This window comes from Macaca fascicularis, chromosome 3 (assembly GCF_037993035.2).
Source record: "Macaca fascicularis isolate 582-1 chromosome 3, T2T-MFA8v1.1".
NCBI classification, from domain to species: domain Eukaryota; kingdom Metazoa; phylum Chordata; class Mammalia; order Primates; family Cercopithecidae; genus Macaca; species Macaca fascicularis.
Genome location: NC_088377.1, coordinates 153821181 through 153841602, shown reverse-complemented (window position 1 = coordinate 153841602; position 20422 = coordinate 153821181). Strand labels below are relative to the sequence as shown.

The following is a 20422-nucleotide window of genomic DNA, read 5'->3' as shown; positions in this document are numbered from 1 at the left end:
TGTGAAGATCCTAATCTCTCATCTCTGGTTAACCTTGAAACTCTACACAAGCAAGAAGTGGAGGCTAAAGCAGAACTGTAAACTGATGAAGTGTTGAAGGTATGTCCCAACCCACATACAAAGCCCCTTGACAAAGGGCAGAAGATAAAATGGTTCAAGGAATTTAACGAAATCTCTCTCTGATCATTAGCTGAACACTAAGCTAACTGTGCAGAGACTTCAGTGGCTACACATTAGCAATAATATGCACTTTGGAGAATTAGTCCAAGAAAGTCACTAAACACACTAAAAGTAACAAAAACCCTGGTGGGGTGGAGGAGGAATCCAATTTCCAGAGTTGCCACATTATATTACTTAAATGTTGAGTTTTCAACAAAAAAATTACAAGACATGCAAAAAAAAAAAAGAAACTTTGGTCTATATACACAGGGGAAGAAAGTAGAAACAGAAATCACCCCTGAGAAAGTCCAGATGTTGGACACAGTAGACAAAGACTTTAAGTTAACTAATATGAATATGTTCAAAAGAACTAAAGAAACCCCTGTCGAAAGAATCAAAGGAAATTATGAAAATGATATCTTATCAAACAGAATACCAATAAAAAGATATAAATTATTATGTATTTTACTTTATGTTTTAAAAATGCTGCTCCATAGACACAGCAGAGACGTATCATACACAGAGTGGCCAAGAGTAGCCAGAAAGTTTTTTTTTAAAAGACAACCAATAGAAATTTTGGATTTGAAAAGTACAATAACTGAAATAAAAAATTGACTAGAGGGGCTCAAAAAACTTAAGCTGGAAGTAAGAATCAATGAATTTGAAGATTGGTCAAATGGGATTTTCCAGTCTTAGAAACAAAAGAAAAAAACAAAACAAAAAAATACAGAGCAACAGAGATCTAGCTTACCGACATATGTATAATAGGATTTCCAAAAGGCGAGCGAAGAGAGACAGAGAAACAGAGAGACAGAGAGAAAGGGGGCAGAAACAACATTTAAATAAATAATGTCTGAAAAACTTTTCAAATTTGACGGAATACATTAATTTAAACATCTAAGAAACCCAATAAACTTCAAGTAGGACAAATCAAGAGAATTAATCCAAGAAAATCACTAAACACACAAACAGGAACACAAATTCTGGTGGGGCAGGGTAAGAATCTGATTGATGATCTCTGTAGCTGTTTATTTTTTGTTGTTGTTGTTCTTTTTTCCTTCTGTTCTGAAGACTGGAAAATCTCAATTGAACAATCTTCAAATTCACTGATTCTTACCAAGAGATAAGAGATCCTTATCAACACATAAACTGTCAACAGGCAAAGACAGAAAGATCTTGAAAGATGCAAGAAAAAAGTCAACTCCTTACATACAGGCAGGCGGTCCTTAGTAAGTGATTTCTCACCAGAAATTATGGAAACTAGAAGGTAGTAGAATGTCATATTCAAAGTGCTAAAGGAAAAAGACTACCAATCAATAATTCTATATCCTGTGAAACTATTCCTCAAAAAAATATGGAAGAAAAAAAATGAAGGAGAAATCAAGACATTCCTAGATAAACAGAAACTGCAAGAATTCATTGCTAGCAAATCTCTCCAACAAGAAACTGAAGAAGTTCTTTAGGTTAAAAGAAAGGGACATTAGACAATAACTTGAATCTACATAAAGAAATCAAGATCACCAATAAAGGTAATTATGTAAGTAAATATAAAATACAGTATAATTGCATTTTTAGGACCCTTTCTTCTCATATCTGATATGAAAGATAACTGTATAAAGCAGTAATTAGCAAACATGTTCATGAGCTGATAATATATAAAGGCATAATTTGTATGACAACAATAGCACAAAGGAGTGAGGAGGAAACAAACTACATTGGAGCAAAGTTTTTGCATATTATTGAAATTAAAGTTGTTATTAATCTGAAACAGATTGTTTTCAATTGAAATGTTAGTTGAATCCCCAGGGCAACCACTAAGAAAAAGAGTTCAAAATCCATGGTATAAGAAACAAGGGAACTAAAATCATACACTAGAAAATACCTATTCAACATAAAAGAAGGCAACAATAGAGGAGAATAATGAGAAGACCTAAAACATATTGAAAACCAATAGCAAAATGGTAGAAGTAAACGTGATCTTATTAATAATGACATTAAACACAAATGAATTAAGTACTACAATGAAAAGGTGAAGACTGGCAGAATGGATAAAAAATGATCCAACTGTATACTGTCTATAAGAGATATACTTTAGATTAAAAGACACAAACAGGTTAAAACAAATAATGAAGGGTGTGGAGGAGAAAAATTAGATGTATGGTAAGAAGAAAGTACTCATTACTCTATCCTTGTCTGTTATCCACCTCCTTCTTTCTATATTTATGTCCCAATGCTGGGAGGACACAAATGTACGCCTGCAACACTGCTAATATAGTGTATAAGTGGAATCAGGTTGTGTCTTTCATCTTACAGGCTGAGCTTTTCATAAATAAAAAGAACCGATGAAGGAAAGGGGATTTTTATAAGAACTAGACACTATTTATCTTTCTCACTGGTTATTTAAAAAAAATATACATTTACTTATGCCAGAACAATGGCGTAAGTCAAGACTCCTGAGGAGCTCATGTAATTCCTATGTGACCCTACTCAATAGAGAATGCAGATAAGTTAGACTAGAGGAACAGGGGGATTATATTAGGAACTAGAGAAACACTAATATTTAGTATGTTCAAATACCAATATTGTAAGAATTTAATATCATATGGATAGATATTTCAAATCATATCAATATCCACATTCATCACTAGAACTTTATAGAAAACAAAAATATCATTTGTAGCTTCCCATATGCCAATACTAGAGATCTCTGACAATAATCACATGCCTCCTCACTAGGTCAATAATTACCTTAACATAAAATCAGAAATATCTTGTTAAAACATTGTCAGTAGTAATGTTTGGTAATTTTTCTGATGGTGGCATGGGTTTTCACTGGTACTTTCAAGTTAACTTTTAAGACTGGCCTTTATTGTTATACCCATAAAGTCCTTTGAAATAGAAGGAAAAAGTTAGAAGTACAATCAGTGGCCGTGGCACAGATTTTTCTCTATGCTAACTGATCCGAGAATCAAACCTTTACCACTGGTGTTTTGAACATTAATGCCTCAACTAAACTCTTTCATAAATTCCAATAAGTAGCTACCTTCTCCTTTCCAAGGTTTTTCACATAACAATGTCAGTTACTGTGCTGGGCTATGTTTTCACTAAAGACTGCTTTCTTTCAAGTTAGCAGAGAATGATATTTTTCTGATTGTCCACTGTATGCTGAATCAGTGAAATCATCCTGAGTTCCTAGAGGTTACAACTTCATAACTTGTATTTAAGTGAATGTACATTTGTAAACATTACTGATGCATAATAATAAATGTGTCTGGTCTTTGTCCCTTGTTCCTAGCACAAAGTTTCTAGTAATTTTTCTAGTGATAGGAGTATATTTATTATTATGCGAACGAGGAGACTCCTGGTAGGACCCTACATAACTTCCAGATGGGGAACGGTCACCATAAAGACCAACCATATGACTAGAGGGTTGGGACTTTGAGCCAGTCAGACCTCCAGAGAGGGGAGGGGGCTGCTGATGGAGTTCAATAATTTAATCAATCATACCTACATAATGAAGTTCTACATAAAAACTCGGGATACCAAAACTCAGAGTGGGTTGCTGGTTGGTGAATTCCTTAAGGTGCTAGGAGGGTGAGAGGTCCTAATTCCTTGGGAAGAGGAATCAGAAACTCCTCATTCAGGACCCTCTCAAACCCTGCCCAATTTGTCTCTTCATTTGGCTGTTTCTCATCTGTATCCTTTATAGTAAAACTGTAATCATAAGTACAGTGCTTTCCTGAGTTCTGTAAGTAATTCTAGCAAATTATCAAACCCATGAAATTATCAGTGGGAACCTCTGACTTCATAACCAGTGGTCAAAACTTTGGGTAGTCTTGGGACCACATGAGTTTATGGCGGGTATCTAATGTGAAGGCAGTCTTGTTTGAGCCTGTGCCCTTAAATATGTAAAACTTGATGCTAATCCCAGATGATTAGTGCCAGAATTGAATTGTACTGCACCAGCTGGTTTGGGACCAGCTGGGATTGGTGATAGAATCACCAGTGCCCCCACTTCTTTTTTATGTCTTTATTTTTAATAATCAAAAGTGAAAAGTTACCAGTGATTTAGAGGAAATGAGTTAGTATATGGAGGTGCATCTGCAGTAGTTTGCGGCATATGGTCTTGCCGGTCAGCCAATTTTAAAAGCCCTATAATATTAAACATAAATCTGCTTCTGTCATTTTAAGAATTTATACCCCTCTGCTGCTTAGAGCAACTACAGTCCATCTTTGATGTTGGGCATATTTTTAAAAAGTACTGCTTATAAACGAAAGGGTCCTGAGCCAACACATATAACTTAATTTATATAACCAACAGTTAAGGATGTTTTGATGGGTTTCCAGATTAAAAAACAGTAACATTTAAAGATGCATAATGGCAAACCTGTTTCCAAGGAATTCTTCATTGCAAAACATACAAATGCCATGAAAATTGGTATCATTTCGTTCTTGCTGCTGTTGTTCCAGAATTTCTTTCTGGAAAGTAGAAACAGATTTATGGTATTATCTTAATGCACAACTGGTTAATAAAAAATGTCAAAGTCTGGATGGGAGGAAACTGGGCTGCAAACATAAAGGGAGTATATAAAAGTTGCCAACATTTCAAATTTCTCCATTCCTGTTTTTGCATTAAACTCCAAGTCTGTCCCATAAAATGCTTACAGAACACTCCACTTGAACAGCTATGTGGGAATTAAAATCAAGGTTTTACCACTTTTGCTACCCTGTCTTTTCCAGTGTTTTCCCATCCCTATCCTCTTCCAAAACCAAAACTGGTGGGATCGTTGACTTGCTCTTTTTCCTAATTCTCAGTTTGATTTGTAATCAAGTTCTGATCAATTTTTCACTTGAGCTATCTTCCATATAACTTTTCTCCACTATTCCCAGGGTCACTCCCCGGAGTTCAGTTTTTATTCAGTCGTTGTGGGTTACTATAAATAAAGTCTCCTAAAGGGTCTACCTGATTTCAATCCCTTGTTTATCATATTCATCCTCTTTTTGCTGCTAGAATTTTTCTTAATATTTTCATGCATAATTAACTTGTTGCACCTCAACTCAAATAATTTAAAATATGCTCTGACAATATCCTGCTCTAATCAAGGTGGTTCCATATATTATTTTTCCTGAGGTCATTTCCTTTTTCACTTTCACAAATCTTATCTGCTAATCAAGATCCTACTCGATTCCTGTTTCTATAATGCAACCATTTCTGGCCACAGTACAACAGTGCAGAGCTCAGGCTCTGAAACACGGAGCAGATTTGGATCTGAAATATGGCTCTCACATATAATTGATATTTAACCTCTTTAATCCTCAGTTTTCTCTTTTTTCATTTTTTATTATACTTTAAGTTCTGCGATACATGTGCAGATCATGCAGGTTTGTTACATAGGTATACATGTGCCATGGTGGTTTGCTGTACCCATCAACCCATCATCTACATTAGGTATTTCTCCTAATGCTATCCCTTCCATAGCCCCTCAACCCGAAAAGCCTTGGTATATGATGCTCCCCTCCCTGTGTCCATGTGTTCTCATTGTTCAACTCCTACTTATGAGTGAGAACATGTGGTGTTTGGTTTTCTGTTCCTGTGTTAGTTTGCTGAGAATGATGGTTTCCAGCTTCATCCATGTCCTTGCAAAGCACATGAACTCATCCTTTCTCATGGCTGCATAGTATTCCAGGGTGTATATGTGCCACATTTTCTTTATCCAGTCTATCATTGATGGGCATTTGGGTTGGTTCCAAGTCTTCCCTGTTGTGAATGGTGGTGCAATAAATATACATGTGCATGTGTCTTTATAGTAGAATGATTTATAATCCTTTGGGTATATACCCAGTAATGGGATTGCTGGGTCAAATGGTATTTCTGGTTCTAGATCCTTGAGGAATTGACACACTGTCTTCCACAATGGTTGAACTAATTTATACTTCCACCAACAGTCTAAAGGCATAAAAACCCTAGAAGAAAACCAAGGCAATACCATTCAGGACATAGGCATGGGCAAAGACTTCATGACTAAAACACCAAAAGCAATGGCAACAAAAGCCCAAATTGACAAATGGGATCTAATTAAACTAAAGAGCTTCTGCAAGCAAAAGAAACCATCATCAGAGTGAACAGGCAACATACAGAATGGGATAACATTTTTGCAATCTAGCCATCTGACAAAGGGCCAATATCCAGAATCTACAAGGAACTTAAACAAATTTGCAAGATAAAAATGAACAACCCCATCAAAAAGTGGGCAAAAGGACATGAACAGACACTTCTCAAAAAAGGACATTTATATAGCCAAGAAATATATGAAAAAACCAAACAACCCCATCAAAAAGTGGGCAAAGGATATGAACAGACACTTCTTAAGACGATTTTTCCAGTGTTCTCCATTAATATATTCTATTTCTACTAACTACATCTAGCCTTTCTACTCTAGTAAGATTTTCTTTCTGACCAATATTGTGTAGAACTGATTTTTTACAACATGATAGCTGAAAGGGATTTCATGAAACTATCTACTGACTCCCTATAAGAGATGTTAGGGGATTTGTTTAAAGCTACATAGCTACTTGGTACCAAATTTGGTGCTATTTTCATGATACCACATTTACTTTTTTCTCAGAAGGTACCCACTGTAGCATACGCAGATACAGAGCTTAGAACAATGACCTTTTTATTTAGTGAACAAACAGCTTCAGAAGCCAGGGGACAGTGATCTGGAGAGGTAGGGCAGCATTAAAATCTTTCTTACAAAATACCCACATGGAAGCCTCATTGAGATGAGTTCAATATAAATAAGCTGCTCAGCATTTGGGGCTTAGAACACTCTAAAGAATAGATAATACATGCAAATATAATTATTCCTTATTTCTAGTTTAATTAGAAAAAGAGGAATTCTAGGATTTCTAGGTGACAGACATTTTAATTTGATATTTGAAGTTGGTTAAGTTTTGCACAAGATAGTTTCTAAGATAATTCTCATATTTTTTCTGCATTCCAAATTCAAGACACAATTGAACCTGTTCTATATGACACAGGGTCTTTGCTGTGAACAATTACTACCATACTGTACTGTAATGCAAAAGTATTATATTTTCAGGATCACTTTGCAAATTACTCTAAATTGTTGTGCTCTTTTGGTTTAATTTTATTCTCTTTCTTTTATGGCCATCTACGTTTGTCTCCCTTTATTCACTGAAGCTTTTTCATCCCTGTTAGTGGGTCTACTTCTATACCCACCAACTGGCTCCCCCATCTATACCTCCTCGCCATTAACTATCCTGTTTAGACCTTCTGTTCTTCCTTTTGACCTAGAACAAAACTATAGGGACTCAGGGACTCCCAAAACTCAGCTAAGGAAAAACAGATAATCAAATTCTAACAATAAAATTAACTCAAATGTGTTTGGTACCTAAGAAAAAGTAGCTTCCAATATCTTCCTCAGATAAGCTTCAGGGGAGTTATTTTCATCTGGTAGGGTTTGTCTCTTATTATCGAGCTCTCTATAATTTGGATCTACTGAGCTTATCAGATACCACATGGATGGATTTATAGGAAAGACTTTCCCTGTATATATATTTTAAAAGTATGTTTACACAATGCATGCCTAGAGGGATGGAAGACAAAATTGACCGTAAATGGATCTTTAAAAAATTAGTCTGCAAATATGTAATGACACTATCTGGAAATAAAACTAAAACTGGTAATCAATAAAGTCTTTAGTAACACCTTAACGGAGCCTTGTTTTTCTATTGAATAAAATCCACAATATTTAGCATGGCATTCACAATACTCTGTACCTGATTCCAACCTAGGTTTTTTTGTTTTTGTTTTTTGAGACAGGGTCTCGCTCTGTCATCAAGGCTGGAGTGCAGTGGCACGATCATGGCTCACTGCAGTCTGGACTTCCTGGGCTCAAGTGATCTTCCCACCTCAGCATCCCGAGTAGCTGGGACTACAGGTGCACACAACTATGACCGGTTAACTTTCTGTATTTTTTTTGTAGAGACAGGGTTTCTCCATCTTGCCCAGGCTAGCGTCGAACTCCTATGGTCAAGTGATCCTCCTCCCTCAGTCTCCCAAAGTGCTGGGCTTTATAGGTGGGAGCCTCTGTGCCTGGCCTCTAACCTAGGTTTTTAAAAGTCTTCTCTCACATTTCTTCCCCATGCAACCCTACATTATAGGGAAAAGCAAGAACACATGTCATTATTTACTTGTGTATTACTCTCAGTAGCAGTTCTCAACTACCTACTATGATTTCTGAAGCCACTCAATGGCCTGGAGTAATCGTTCCCTCTTTTGCCCATCTTTGCCTATTCAAGGGTCAGTTCAAATGCTGTATCTTTGTGGTGAATGGAAAGAACAACGGCCTGACACTTAGGAGTTCTGTAGTCTTGTCCGTTTTTGTGTTGAAGTAGCTCTTGATGTGGCCTTGTGCATACCACTTCTCTAGGACTCAGTTTCAGTTCATCTCTAAATTGCCTGTGAAACATTCTACAAACCATTAAAGTGACTTTCCCAGACCGTTTTTGTATTAGAAATGATACTTCCATTTTTTACCACAGTTTTAGAGCATTCAGTTGGCATCTACATTGCTTGGTCTTCAGGAAAACTGTGTCCCAACCATCTCTACTCATAGAAAATGAGCTCCTCTATGCCATACGCACACAATTTCGTACAGTAGATTCTCAACAAATACATGATGACTACATTTATACCCGAGGTGCAACAACATACACACTACAAATGTATGTGCTCTACTGAAAATCAAAATGACTTTCTCAAAGGAAAGGGGTTTATAACCCACTTGATTATCCCTTACTGACATATGGTTGGCACTTACTATTCAGTTTTATAAAGTGAAATGAAGAGCTTCCCACAGCAACAGTAAGTTGATAATTTGTTTAAACAGAGAATGGTCTACTACATATGTAAACTATTCCAAGAAATTTACCATTGATTATGATTTTTAAAAATCCTAAAGTTTTCTTTTAAACTTACAACAGACAATTTTTACAAAATATATACAGAGATACATAGAATTTTACTTGCTATAGGACTAGGGACTTGGGGATAGGTTTTTACTTTTAAAAAATCATTTTTACTTTTAATACTATAAACACAGCCTGGGCAACATAGAGAGACCCCCATCTTCACTAAAAATAAAACAATTGGCCAGACATGGTGGTGCCTGCCTGTAGTCCAGCTATCCAGGAGGCTGAGGTGGGACGATCGCTTGAGCCCAGAAGCTTGAGGCTTCAGTGAGCTGTGATCATACAAATACCGTTTGTTACTAACATGACATTTTGAGCAAAATAGAAGATGCAAGTCATAGGGAAATGAACTGGAGTGATAATTATAAAGCCCAACAGCTAAGGAAAATGAAGTACATTGGTATAGAACACAATTACTTTTGTTTTATTTTTAAAAAAATATTAAGAATTGAAATAATGATATCAAGGTTTTCCTCATTTCCACTCTAATAAAGTTTAGTCTACAAAGTGCTTTTGCCTTATAAATTTCTTAAAATAACACCGAAGATATTATATATACTTTTGACCATTTTTCACTTACACATAAAATATGAAAATAAAAAGTTTTTTAAACATGCAACTATTATGTCTGGAACAGTTCTCATTATTGCATTGTAATCAATTCAATAAATTAAGGAGAAGAAAGCTCTCCTTTATTTGTTGAAATTGGCTTTGCTGACATAGCTATGTCATGCCATTCTAAATGAATTAGTACACCAGGAAGCTAAATAAGACAGGTAGCTATCCCTAAACTTTGCTACTCTTCTATTTTAAAAAAATTTTTATTATGAAAAATTTCACCAACACAGAAAAGTCAAATGAACAGTACAATTAACATTCCTATACTCAATATTTACATTCAGTAACTCTGAACATTTTGCCTGTTTCTTTCTCTCTCTTCACATGCACACGTACATTTGTATGTTATATACTTTGTTTTGGCTGCGCTATTTGAAAATAAGTTGCAGATACGACGATACTTTACTCTTAAATACTTCAGCCTGCCTCTCCTAAGAGTAAGGACATTCGCCTATGTATAACCACAAAACCATTATCATCACAAGTAAGAAAATCAATAGTAATTTTAAAATAGTTGGAAGTATCCAGATAATATTTAGATTTCTTCAGTTACCCCAAGAATGTCTTTTAATGTTTCTCCCTAACCTCTACTCAAGACCACCCTAGGTTCACACATTTCATTTGGTTTTTAGGTACTCTACCTCTAAATCTTAAATTACAAAATAATCCATCTGCCTAGGACTCAGGCTCTGATGCATAGAATTTTTTTTTTTCCAAACTAATAGTCTTCCAAAGTATATGAACGACTCATAGGAAAACCTTGTTAATGTTATTATCTCTATGTAATCAACTCAAAATGTATTCTACCAGATAATAAGCTCACTGAAGGCAGAAGTCTCTTATTCATCTTTGTAATCTCCCCTGTGCATTATAGACAGGGTGCACAATAACCGTCAAATGGAGTTGCTGTGTTTCCCATGGCTTCTATTTCTTCAAAACTTCGAGTGGTTAAAAGGAGTCTAGGTAGAAGACAGTCACACTATCACTATGCCCTAGCACCTTTAATCCTATTGCTGTTACCTTACTAGGATGTGAGAAAACAAGACAGTTTTAAATTCTGTGCATCGTTCTTCTGTGGTAAACACTGACAACTACTGATCAGGCAAAAAACTGAGTAGAAGCTACTTGCGCAATGAAGAAAAGTTTTTTTTTTTCCTATTTCCTTCTCTCCTTCTTCCCTTCCTCCTTTTCTCCCTCTTTTTTTTTCTTTCCCTTACTTTTTCTTTCCTTCATAAAGCTTAGCATCAGAATTAGCTGTGGCATATGTTTGAAGTCACTTATGAATTAAAAAAAAATCAGGAGACACTCCATAAAAAGCACCACAGCCTGTAATCCCAGCACTTTGGGAGGCCGAGACGGGCGGATCACGAAGTCAGGGGATCGAGACCATCCTGGCTAACCCGGTGAAACCCCGTCTCTACTAAAAATACAAAAAACTAGCTGGGCGAGGTGGCGGGCGCCTGTAGTCCCAACTACTCGGGAGGCTGAGGCAGGAGAATGGCGTGAAGCCGGGAGGCGGAGCTTGCAGTGAGCTGAGATCCGGCCACTGCACTCCAGCCTGGGCGGCAGAGCGAGACTCCGTCTCAAAAAAAAAAAAAAAAAAAAAAAAAAAAAAAAAAAAAGCACCACAAAGATGTGCAAATCGAAGATGTGCCCATCTACTTTGTGGTTTTATGTTTTCTAAAAAAAAAATTCATGCTGGGCTATATATCAGGTTTTATTCATTTAGGTTTATTCTGGGCTATATACTAGGAAAAGGGAGATGAAGAGCATGGTGCAGACGTTATATGTTTGAGCCTCTCAAAGAAGCTGATAAAAATCAGATAAAATTTTCATTACAAATATGCTTAGATAAAACCATAGTAGTAAGAATATAAGATCAACTTATGTGCTAAGCAAAGAGTCATAATAACAAGCTATATATGTTTTTCTAATTAGTGTAAAATGTCAAGTGTGACAGCAAAGGGGTCAATGCCTAGTCTTTCATCTTTATTCATAAGCTAAAAGCAGAGAAAACATTAATAAAACAGCAGATATAGCAGATGGCACTCAACATAGTCATAGGGGATTGACATGTAGGTAGAAAATGAAAATGAGAGTTAGGTTGAAAATTATAAAATCCAGTCAATCTATGAAAGAGCAATTTAAAAAATGTTTATTTAGGTAAGAATTTATACACAGCAAAGTAAAAAACTGATGCTTAAAGTGACAAATCCAATGGAAATAACCTGCATTAACACACGGAAGTAAAACCAAGACTGATGTTATCAGCTATGGCTATCAAAAACATTTTATGGATACTGACAAGTAATTGATTTACAATAGTTTCTTGGCTAAATGGATATATGAGTGGCTATGAGAGAAAAAGGCACACTCCTCAGGTTCCTTCCCAAACCAGCTTAAAGGCAGCAGCATGGCAGAACCAGCTAGACATTCTCAGCCTAGGAGTCCAGTGGCACCCCTCCAATACAGAACACAACAAATCCCCCCATGAAAACTATAGCAGTGGCCCAAAGGCTCCATGGCAAGGCAGCAGAATTTCCTATTTCTCCTGCTTTTTATTTTAAGAATAATGGATTAACTCTGAGGTATCTGGGATTATTTCACTTACACCTCCACTTCGTTTTAATAAATGTTTCAGGCTGCTACAGAACAATGTAGCATAGAAATGGGAATAAAAGAAGAAAGAAAAAAATAGGGTGGTCAGCTAAATTGCAAACAAAAAATAAAATACACACACACACACACACACACACACACACACACATATACACACACACTCAAACCTAACCTAAAGGTAGGTCCTAATGTGGCTCTCAGCTTTGGCAGACAAGGGAAACACACCAGATAAAGGGTTTGTGTGGAGAATTTGGATGGCCTTTGTTGTCTGTTCCTAAGAGGTAACTTATTAATCCTTAGAATTTCCTGAGTGACTGGAGGGTCTGTGTTATTCATGGTGGGCCCTTTGACCACACCTGATAGTTTATATAAATGACATAACTCAGGATGGGAACTGGCCATGCCAGAAAGACCAACCATGTGATTAGTGGGTTGGGCTCTGAGCCACATAAGATCAGCCTCATCTCCTGGAAAGAGGCGGGAGCTGGAGATCTAGCTCAACCATGTGACCAATGATTTAATCAATTACACCTACTCAATGAAGCCACAATAAAAACTCTGGACACCAAAGCTCCAATAAACTTTCTTGGTTGGGACTCTGGGTATTGTTACATACTGATGTGCCAGGAGGACAATGCTTTCCTAGGAATGATGGCAGCTTTGTATCTGGGAATCTCCCAGATCTCACCCTATGCGTTTCTCTGTTTGACTTGTTCTGATTTGTATCATATTGCTATGACTGAACTGTAATCACAAGTATAGTGCTTTTCTGAGTTCTGTGAGTCATTATAGCAAACTACTGAACCTGAGAGAGTAGTGGGGATCTCTGAATTTATAGCCAGATGGTCAGAAGTAAAAGTATCCTGAGAAACCCCCAATTTGTGGCTGGTGTTTGAAGTGAGGATAGTCTGTGGAGGGCTGTGCCCTTAACTTGTGAAGTCTGGCCTGTCTAGGTAACTGGTGTCAGAGTCATTGTGGGTACATAATAAGTATATGTATCATGGACAATATACTCAGGATTAATAGAAAAAACAACATAGGGCTGTTTCCAGTATGAAGCCTAAAAAAAGCTAACTCTCATTACAAAGCACACCCTCAAACTCAGTGAAAACAGTACAGAGGGTGGGGTATGGGTTGTCATGATGCAGTACAGATACTTGTTGTCTCCTGACTGTTTAAGACTATATAGAGAAATTTCATAATTAATATCAGTCTCCAGTCTTCCTCAATCATCCCTGAGCACAGTTTTTGTAAGTATTGGTTGGTTATAATCTTGAATCTGTCTTTCTTCCAGTCAGTATCTGGAATGTTGCTTTCATAGACTCTCACATGGATACAGAGGCACAGGCTCCAGGAGATCATCAGGAGGAGATATTTGGGTTGACTCTTATAAAAACTGCATAGTCAGTGATGGGGTTCAGAACATGCCACCCCAAAATATGGCACCTTGGAATAGAAGAAGCAGGAAGCTCACTTTTACCTCCTCCTTCCCCTTTCCCCCTAAAGTAGATCATAAAGCCTTCATTCAAAAGGTACCCTCTCTTATACCTGAGGGAAAGGAACATCCTTATCTCTGAAGACACAAGGATAAAGAGAAGAATCTGAACAAATAGGTTTTGCTAGGTCCTCTCCAGTTTCTTACCAGATCATATCCCCCTTGTCTAATCATACTTCCCCACAACGAACCACTTCTTCATCAAATTTAGCATAAAAATGCACAGATTTCCATTTCTTTGGGTCTTCATTTCCTTATGAAATTTAGTCAAGTAAAACATACTAAATACATTTGTATGCTTTTCTTTGTTAATCTGTCTTTTGTTTTACAGGTCTCAGCCATGAAACTAGAGGTGAGTGAGAGAAAACATCTTTCCTCTTCTACATCCTAAGCACAGACTAGAACTTGCATGAAGAGTCATTTAATTGTTACTCAAAAATCACTGAAGAGAACAGCCACACACTAGACCACAGTCCACTAATTCTCATCCACCCTCCTAACACCAACTATTGGCTTCCAAAGTTGTGCCTCATACATATCATGATCATAATTTTTCAATTTTTTTTAAAGACACAGTCTTGCTCTGTTGTCCAGGCTGGAGTACAGTGGTGCGATCTCGACTCACTGCAGCCTCCATGTTCTGGGTTCAAGTGGTTCTCGTGCTTCAGTCTCCCAAGTATCTGGGATTACAGGCATGTGCCATGACACCTGGCTAATTTTTTAATTTTTTTAGTAGAGAAGTGGTTTCGCTATGTTGGTCAGGCTGGTCTTGAACTCCTGGCCTCAAGTGATCCGCCCGCCTCACCTCCCAAAGTGCTCGGATTACAAGAGTGAGCCACCACATCCAGCCATAGTCACAATTTTTAACAGATTAAATTTTAAGTTAAGTGTTACCAGATGCCTAGCCCTTATTGGGTGGGTATCAGAAAACTATCCAAAGAACATCTGGCAGTGAGTGACATAATTTTCTGGCATATACTCCAAAGACAAACTTCTGGCAAAATGGATATGAAGATAACCAAATATAGCAATTTATTGATACAATAATTGATGGGTAAGTCAACACCAAGATTAAATACCAAGCCATATTAACAGGTTTTAGAATTTATGACAACTAGCTGACAGGGTCAATAGTCTCTTGAAGCTATACCTCATTTAGTAGACAAATACATATATATGTATTTGGACATATGTATACATACTAAATACATACATACGTATGTATTTATCTTTTAGAACTCTATAAAAGGAAAAAGAAAGCATCTACCTCAGCGCTTAACCACTAAGATACTAATTAAAATCAAGCAGGGGGAAGAGGAGTTCAATTTCTGCTTAGGAAATAGATACAAGAGAACATCCTATCAATGAGAAAAAGCTGAATAATCAAAAAAATTCAATTGGGAGGCTGAGGCGGGTGGATCACTTGAGGTCAGGAGTTGGAGACCAGCCTGGCCAACATGGTGAAACCCCATCTCTATTAAAAATACAAAAGAATTAGCCAGGTGTGGTGGTGCGCGCCTATAATCCCAGGTACTCGGTAGACTGAGGCAGAAGCATCCCTTGAACCCAGGAGGCGGAGGTTGCAGTGAGCCGAGATCACACCACTGCACTCCGGCCTGGCGACAGAGTGAGACTGTCCCCCCCAAAAAAATAAATAAATAAAAAATAAATAAATAAATAAACTCATAACTTATTTTCAGTCTGAAGAGCTGAAGTCACAAGGCAACTAGACAAACTGACTTCTAACAGAGAGCCTCTCTGAAGAGAGACATGAACACATGAACTACTTCTTTCACCTTTGGCAGAGCATGGGAAGAAAACGGAAGTAGGAAGACAAAAGCTTGTATTTTAAATAATTCTTAAAGGCAAAATCCCTGGGAGTCCTAGACACAAGGGGTCCAACTCCCTCCATGGGCTTCCTCCAAGTTCTCAGGAGAAAGACTAGGAATAGGGCAAAGAGACATGAACAAAAGCCCTTTGATGGTGAACAGGCACACACCTCAGCTTGCTTCTGGGGACCATTCTTTAGCACACAAAGCAAAGGCTATAAGCTGCTGGGAGAAGGACCCAAATCCTGCACTGCAAAGTAGATGTTGGCTACTGCTGGGGATGAGGTAAAAAATGTTGAGAAATAATATAATTATTCCTGAGTTTTTCTTCTCGACGGCATCTGAATGTGTATTAGCGTTCTGGGGTATAAGAGCTGGATGTAAGGACAGGCCTGAGAGAACCTAACCTGCAGTCTGTCAAGCAAGTTCTGCAATGCACTTTCCTTAGATCATTCAAAAAAAAAGTTAAAGGCATTTATTTGGTGTTAAAACATTTAAATATTAAAAAATTAAATATTCAAAATACTTAAAATTTATGAAAATGAAGGTCTTTTCTTTTAAAAGACAGGGTAGGTCAGGTCTGGAAACAACCTGATAGAAAGGTGGCTGGAAAAGAAGGTAGATGAGGAGACCTACAGTACCACCCCTTGGTCATTGTGCTCCTTTGTCTAGGGACCAGTAAAGATCTAGAGTGCATTCCCTTTTTGCTTACATGCTGGGATTATAAAAGAGCCTCTCTAGAAAAGGGAAAAAAACATGAACATTGGCTGGGGGTGGTGGCTCACCCCTATAATCCCAGCACTTTGGGAGGCTGAGGCAGGCAGATCACCTGAGGTCAGGAGTTCAAGACCAGCCTGGCCAACATGGTGAAACCCTATCTCTACTAAAAATATAAAAATTAGCTGGATGTGGTGGTGCATGCCTGTAACCCCTGTTACTCAGGAGGTTAAGGCAGGAGAATCACTTGAACTCGGAAGGCGGAGGCTGCAGTGAGCCGCAATCACGCCACTGCACTCCAGCCCAGGCAAGAGTGAGACTCCATCTCAAAACAAAACAAAACAAAAAACAAAACAAAAAACCATACATGAACATGCAGAAATATCAGAAGAGAGAAAATCTTAAAGAGCAAGCAGTTCTAAAACAGTTTAGAATTCAGGATTAAAATTTTCAGCCATTAATTAAAGTTCAGGATAGAAAATAAACAGTAGTCAACAAAATGGAAACTTGAAAGTAATAAAAGTTAAAATTCTCATTAATCAGATGCAGAAAAAGGTCTGTCCTATTGTTACAAAGGTGTCACAAAGTACTAGCTTTCTTTTGAAGTGACTTGTTTACCATACCAGGACCCAGACTGCAGGTCAAATGGCAGAGGTCCCTAATACATACAGAATGCTGATGAGCCTCTTCTCTTGTAGAGTGTGAGCACTCAGAGTCTGTTAGTACAAGTACTGCAGACACTGGACAGGCATTCCTTTGAGGACTGACATCAAGGCATGGAGAGTGGTATATCAGTCATCAGTAATTAAAAAGAGGGACCAGGCTGAGGCAGGAGAATGGCGTGAACCCAGGAGGCAGAGCTTGCAGTGAGCCGAGATTGTGCCACTGCACTCCAGCCTGGGTGACAGAGCAAGACTCCATCTCAGAAGACAAAAAAAAAAAAAAAAGGGACCAGAGATGCTTCTTTACTATCTAGTACCTATATTCCATCAGAGTAAATACATACAAAATATAAAGCAAAGAAGGTTTTTTGGTTTGTTTTTTGGTGAAAACAGTTGACTTGGATACTTCAATCAGTTAAAACAAATTTTATTCAGTAAAAACTTCCTAAAGGCCGATTAAAAGTTTAGTATTACATTGCGCACTGTAGTCTATGACTTCTATTTGGTCATAACCTCAAATTCAGAATAGGTTTAAATCTTTCCTACCCCCAAGAAAGGAACTTCCAACAAATTAAACAATCAGTATAACTTTTCAGTATCTACTTTCCAAAACATTGTAGCTGATAGCTAAAATTAATCCTCCACAGAAGGCAATTTTTCCTAAATCATTTCAGCTATATAAATTATTCTATATGTCTTTAGCTTCCCAAAGTACTTCCAAAGCATTCATTTGCCTGTAGTACCATTCCAGAGGCTCGTCTTCTCCAAAAACTCTTCCCTTCCCCTTCAAAAAAGCCATGAGCTTATTATTATTATTATTTTTAAGGAATGGAGTCTTGCTTTGTTGCCCAGGCTGGTCTCCTGAGTTCAAGTGATTCTCTCACCTTGGCCTCCCAAAGTGCTGGAATTACAGGCATGAGTCACTGCGTCCGGCTCCTGAGATTCTAGAGAAAAGCATTCCAAGCAGAGCAAACAGCAAGTGCAAAGGCCTTAAAGCTGGAAACAGCTTGGTGTGTTTGAGGAACACAGACATAGCCAGTGTAGCTGGAGTACAGTGAGCACAGGAGAAAGTGGGTGAGAGAGATGTGGGAGAGTGGCTCAGAGAGGCATGTGCCAGATCCTTTGAGATCTTGGTAAAGAGTCTGAATTTTTATTCTAAATAAATTTGAAAGTATTGGATAATTTTAATTACTAGTTACATGATGTGAATAAGTGAACACTGTCTAAGTTACTGAAAGAGTTTTCAAATTGTTTCAAACTGAGGCTGGCTAAAGACCTAATACCATCTCCTCTTGTTCTGTCTGCCATTTCTTATCTTTTCTGACAGTAAGATGGCATTTTCATTTTAATCCCACTCAGTATTATGGTGAAATTATTTTTTTCTATCACATCCTTTATTCTATCTGATGTAACATTCAATATGAGGAATTTAAAAGTATAAAAAGTTCAGTAAATTTCCACTAACTTAAGGATTAAAAGACAAGTTTGGTTAATAAAGTAAAATGGAAACATGAATAAATTTTTTGTACAGATAATGATTTATAGCTTCAACAGCTTTCAGAATGCAGTCTGCCTACAACTGAGTTAAATATTTTGGAAGCCCTCACACCAAGGGTCAAATAAAAAGCTACTTTTTCCCACCCCCAAAATTCTTTTCTAAGTGTCAAAAGGGTCACTGAATAGCATTTGGAATGACTGATCTGTTTGCCAGAGTCTGATCACTTGAGCATTTGAATTTATGTTAGCAATATACTCAAATCATGTATTAAATAATACTTTTTTTTTTTTTTTTTTTTTGAGACGGAGTCTCGCTCTGTCGCCCAGCCCAGGCTGGAGTGCAGTGGCGCGATCTCGGCTCACTGCAAGCTCCGCCTCCCGGGTTCACGCCATTCTCCTGCCTCAGCCTCCCGAGTAGCTGGGACTACAGGCGCCCACAACCGCACCCAGCTAATTTTCTGTAATTTTTAGTAGAGACGGGGTTTCACCGTGGTCTCGATCTCCTGACCTTGTGATCCGCCCGCCTCGGCCTCCCAAAGTGCTGGGATTACAGGCGTGAGCCACCGCGCCCGGCCTTAAATAATACTTAATATACTTAAACACACACCTCTGCATGTAGAAGGCAGGGATAATTGTACTAAAACAAAAATTATTAATGGCAAAATACAGTTTCTTTAAAAATAATCAATAAAATCCACCTTTCTCAGCATTTTATGAGAGATGATAGAAAGTTAACCTTGTGACATTAGAATCTTAATAAACAAATGAGGAAAAGCCATCCATGTCAATGACTGAAATAAGACAGTGAAACATAAAAGATAGAGAGAAATTTCTTAACTGGAAGATGATATACACCCCCAAATCCATGAGATTTGATCTGACTAATATTTCACCTTCTTGAAAGATATCAGTACCTCCCACCGTTTCTGAATCTGCAATGATAAAGACAACAGCCATCTGCTTGCTATACAGCATAGAAATATAGTATTTTTCTCCTACTTTGAGTCTCACTGAGATAGCTTTTGAAGAGTGTCTTCAAAACAGAACAGAATATCTAAAAAAAAATGAACTAGGAGATAAAAAAATGAGATGAATTTAATCATTCACATGGAATATATCATCACAATGAAAAAAGGTAGACGTGCAAGATAAAATGAAAATGCAAGAGTTAAACACACAAAAAACTAGAAAAGCCAAATTCCTATTTGTATTAAAGGTATAAGAGAATTTAGCTTAGGTGGGAAGAGAAGGACTTCAAAAAATTCAATAGGTGGACATGGGAGATTACAAAATACCCATCTTTTAGATGAAAAAGGAAAAAGAAAGCTATCAGCATGGCATGACTCAGTATAGTATTACCAGCCTGAGGAAGTACTTCCTGTATACTTTCCTGTATTTCCAAGGTCAGGTATAGTTTTAAAATAAAATATAAGAAGCTTAGGCCCAAGGGAATAAGAAATTCCCACCTACTACTGAAGTAAGAGAACAGGAAATCAGATTTTCTTTAAAAAATTATTTACAATGAAAACAGAATATTATTATTTATTTGTCCTGTTGAGCCATTTTCATTAATTCTAACAAATGTCAATTTAGAAAATGTCACATTTGGCTGGACACAGTGGCTCACACCTGTAATCCCAGCACTTTGGGAGGCCAAGGTGGGTGGATCACCTGAGGTCAGGAGTTTGAGATCAGCCTGGTCAACATGGTAAAACCCCGTCTCTACCAAAAATATAAAAATTAGCTAGGTGTGGTGGCACACACTTGTGATCCCAACTACTCCTCGGGAGGCTGAGGCATGAGAATTGCTTGAACCTGGGAGGTGGAGG

General features: G+C 37.5%; 1 protein-coding gene across 3 annotated transcripts in view; it reads right to left on the bottom strand.

Annotated features, from left to right (window-relative positions):
- ZNF277 (zinc finger protein 277) overlaps positions 1-20422 on the bottom strand; it is a 143511-nt gene that overhangs the window by 21389 nt on the left and 101700 nt on the right. For all 3 annotated transcript variants that reach the window (XR_012432798.1, XM_005550547.5, XM_005550548.5), the window contains exon 5: positions 4547-4638. Coding sequence is in view for 2 of the 3 variants with exons in the window: in XM_005550547.5 (XP_005550604.3) it covers positions 4547-4638 (92 nt within the window). In the remaining variant the exon portion in view is untranslated. The remainder of the gene's footprint in view (positions 1-4546; positions 4639-20422) is intronic.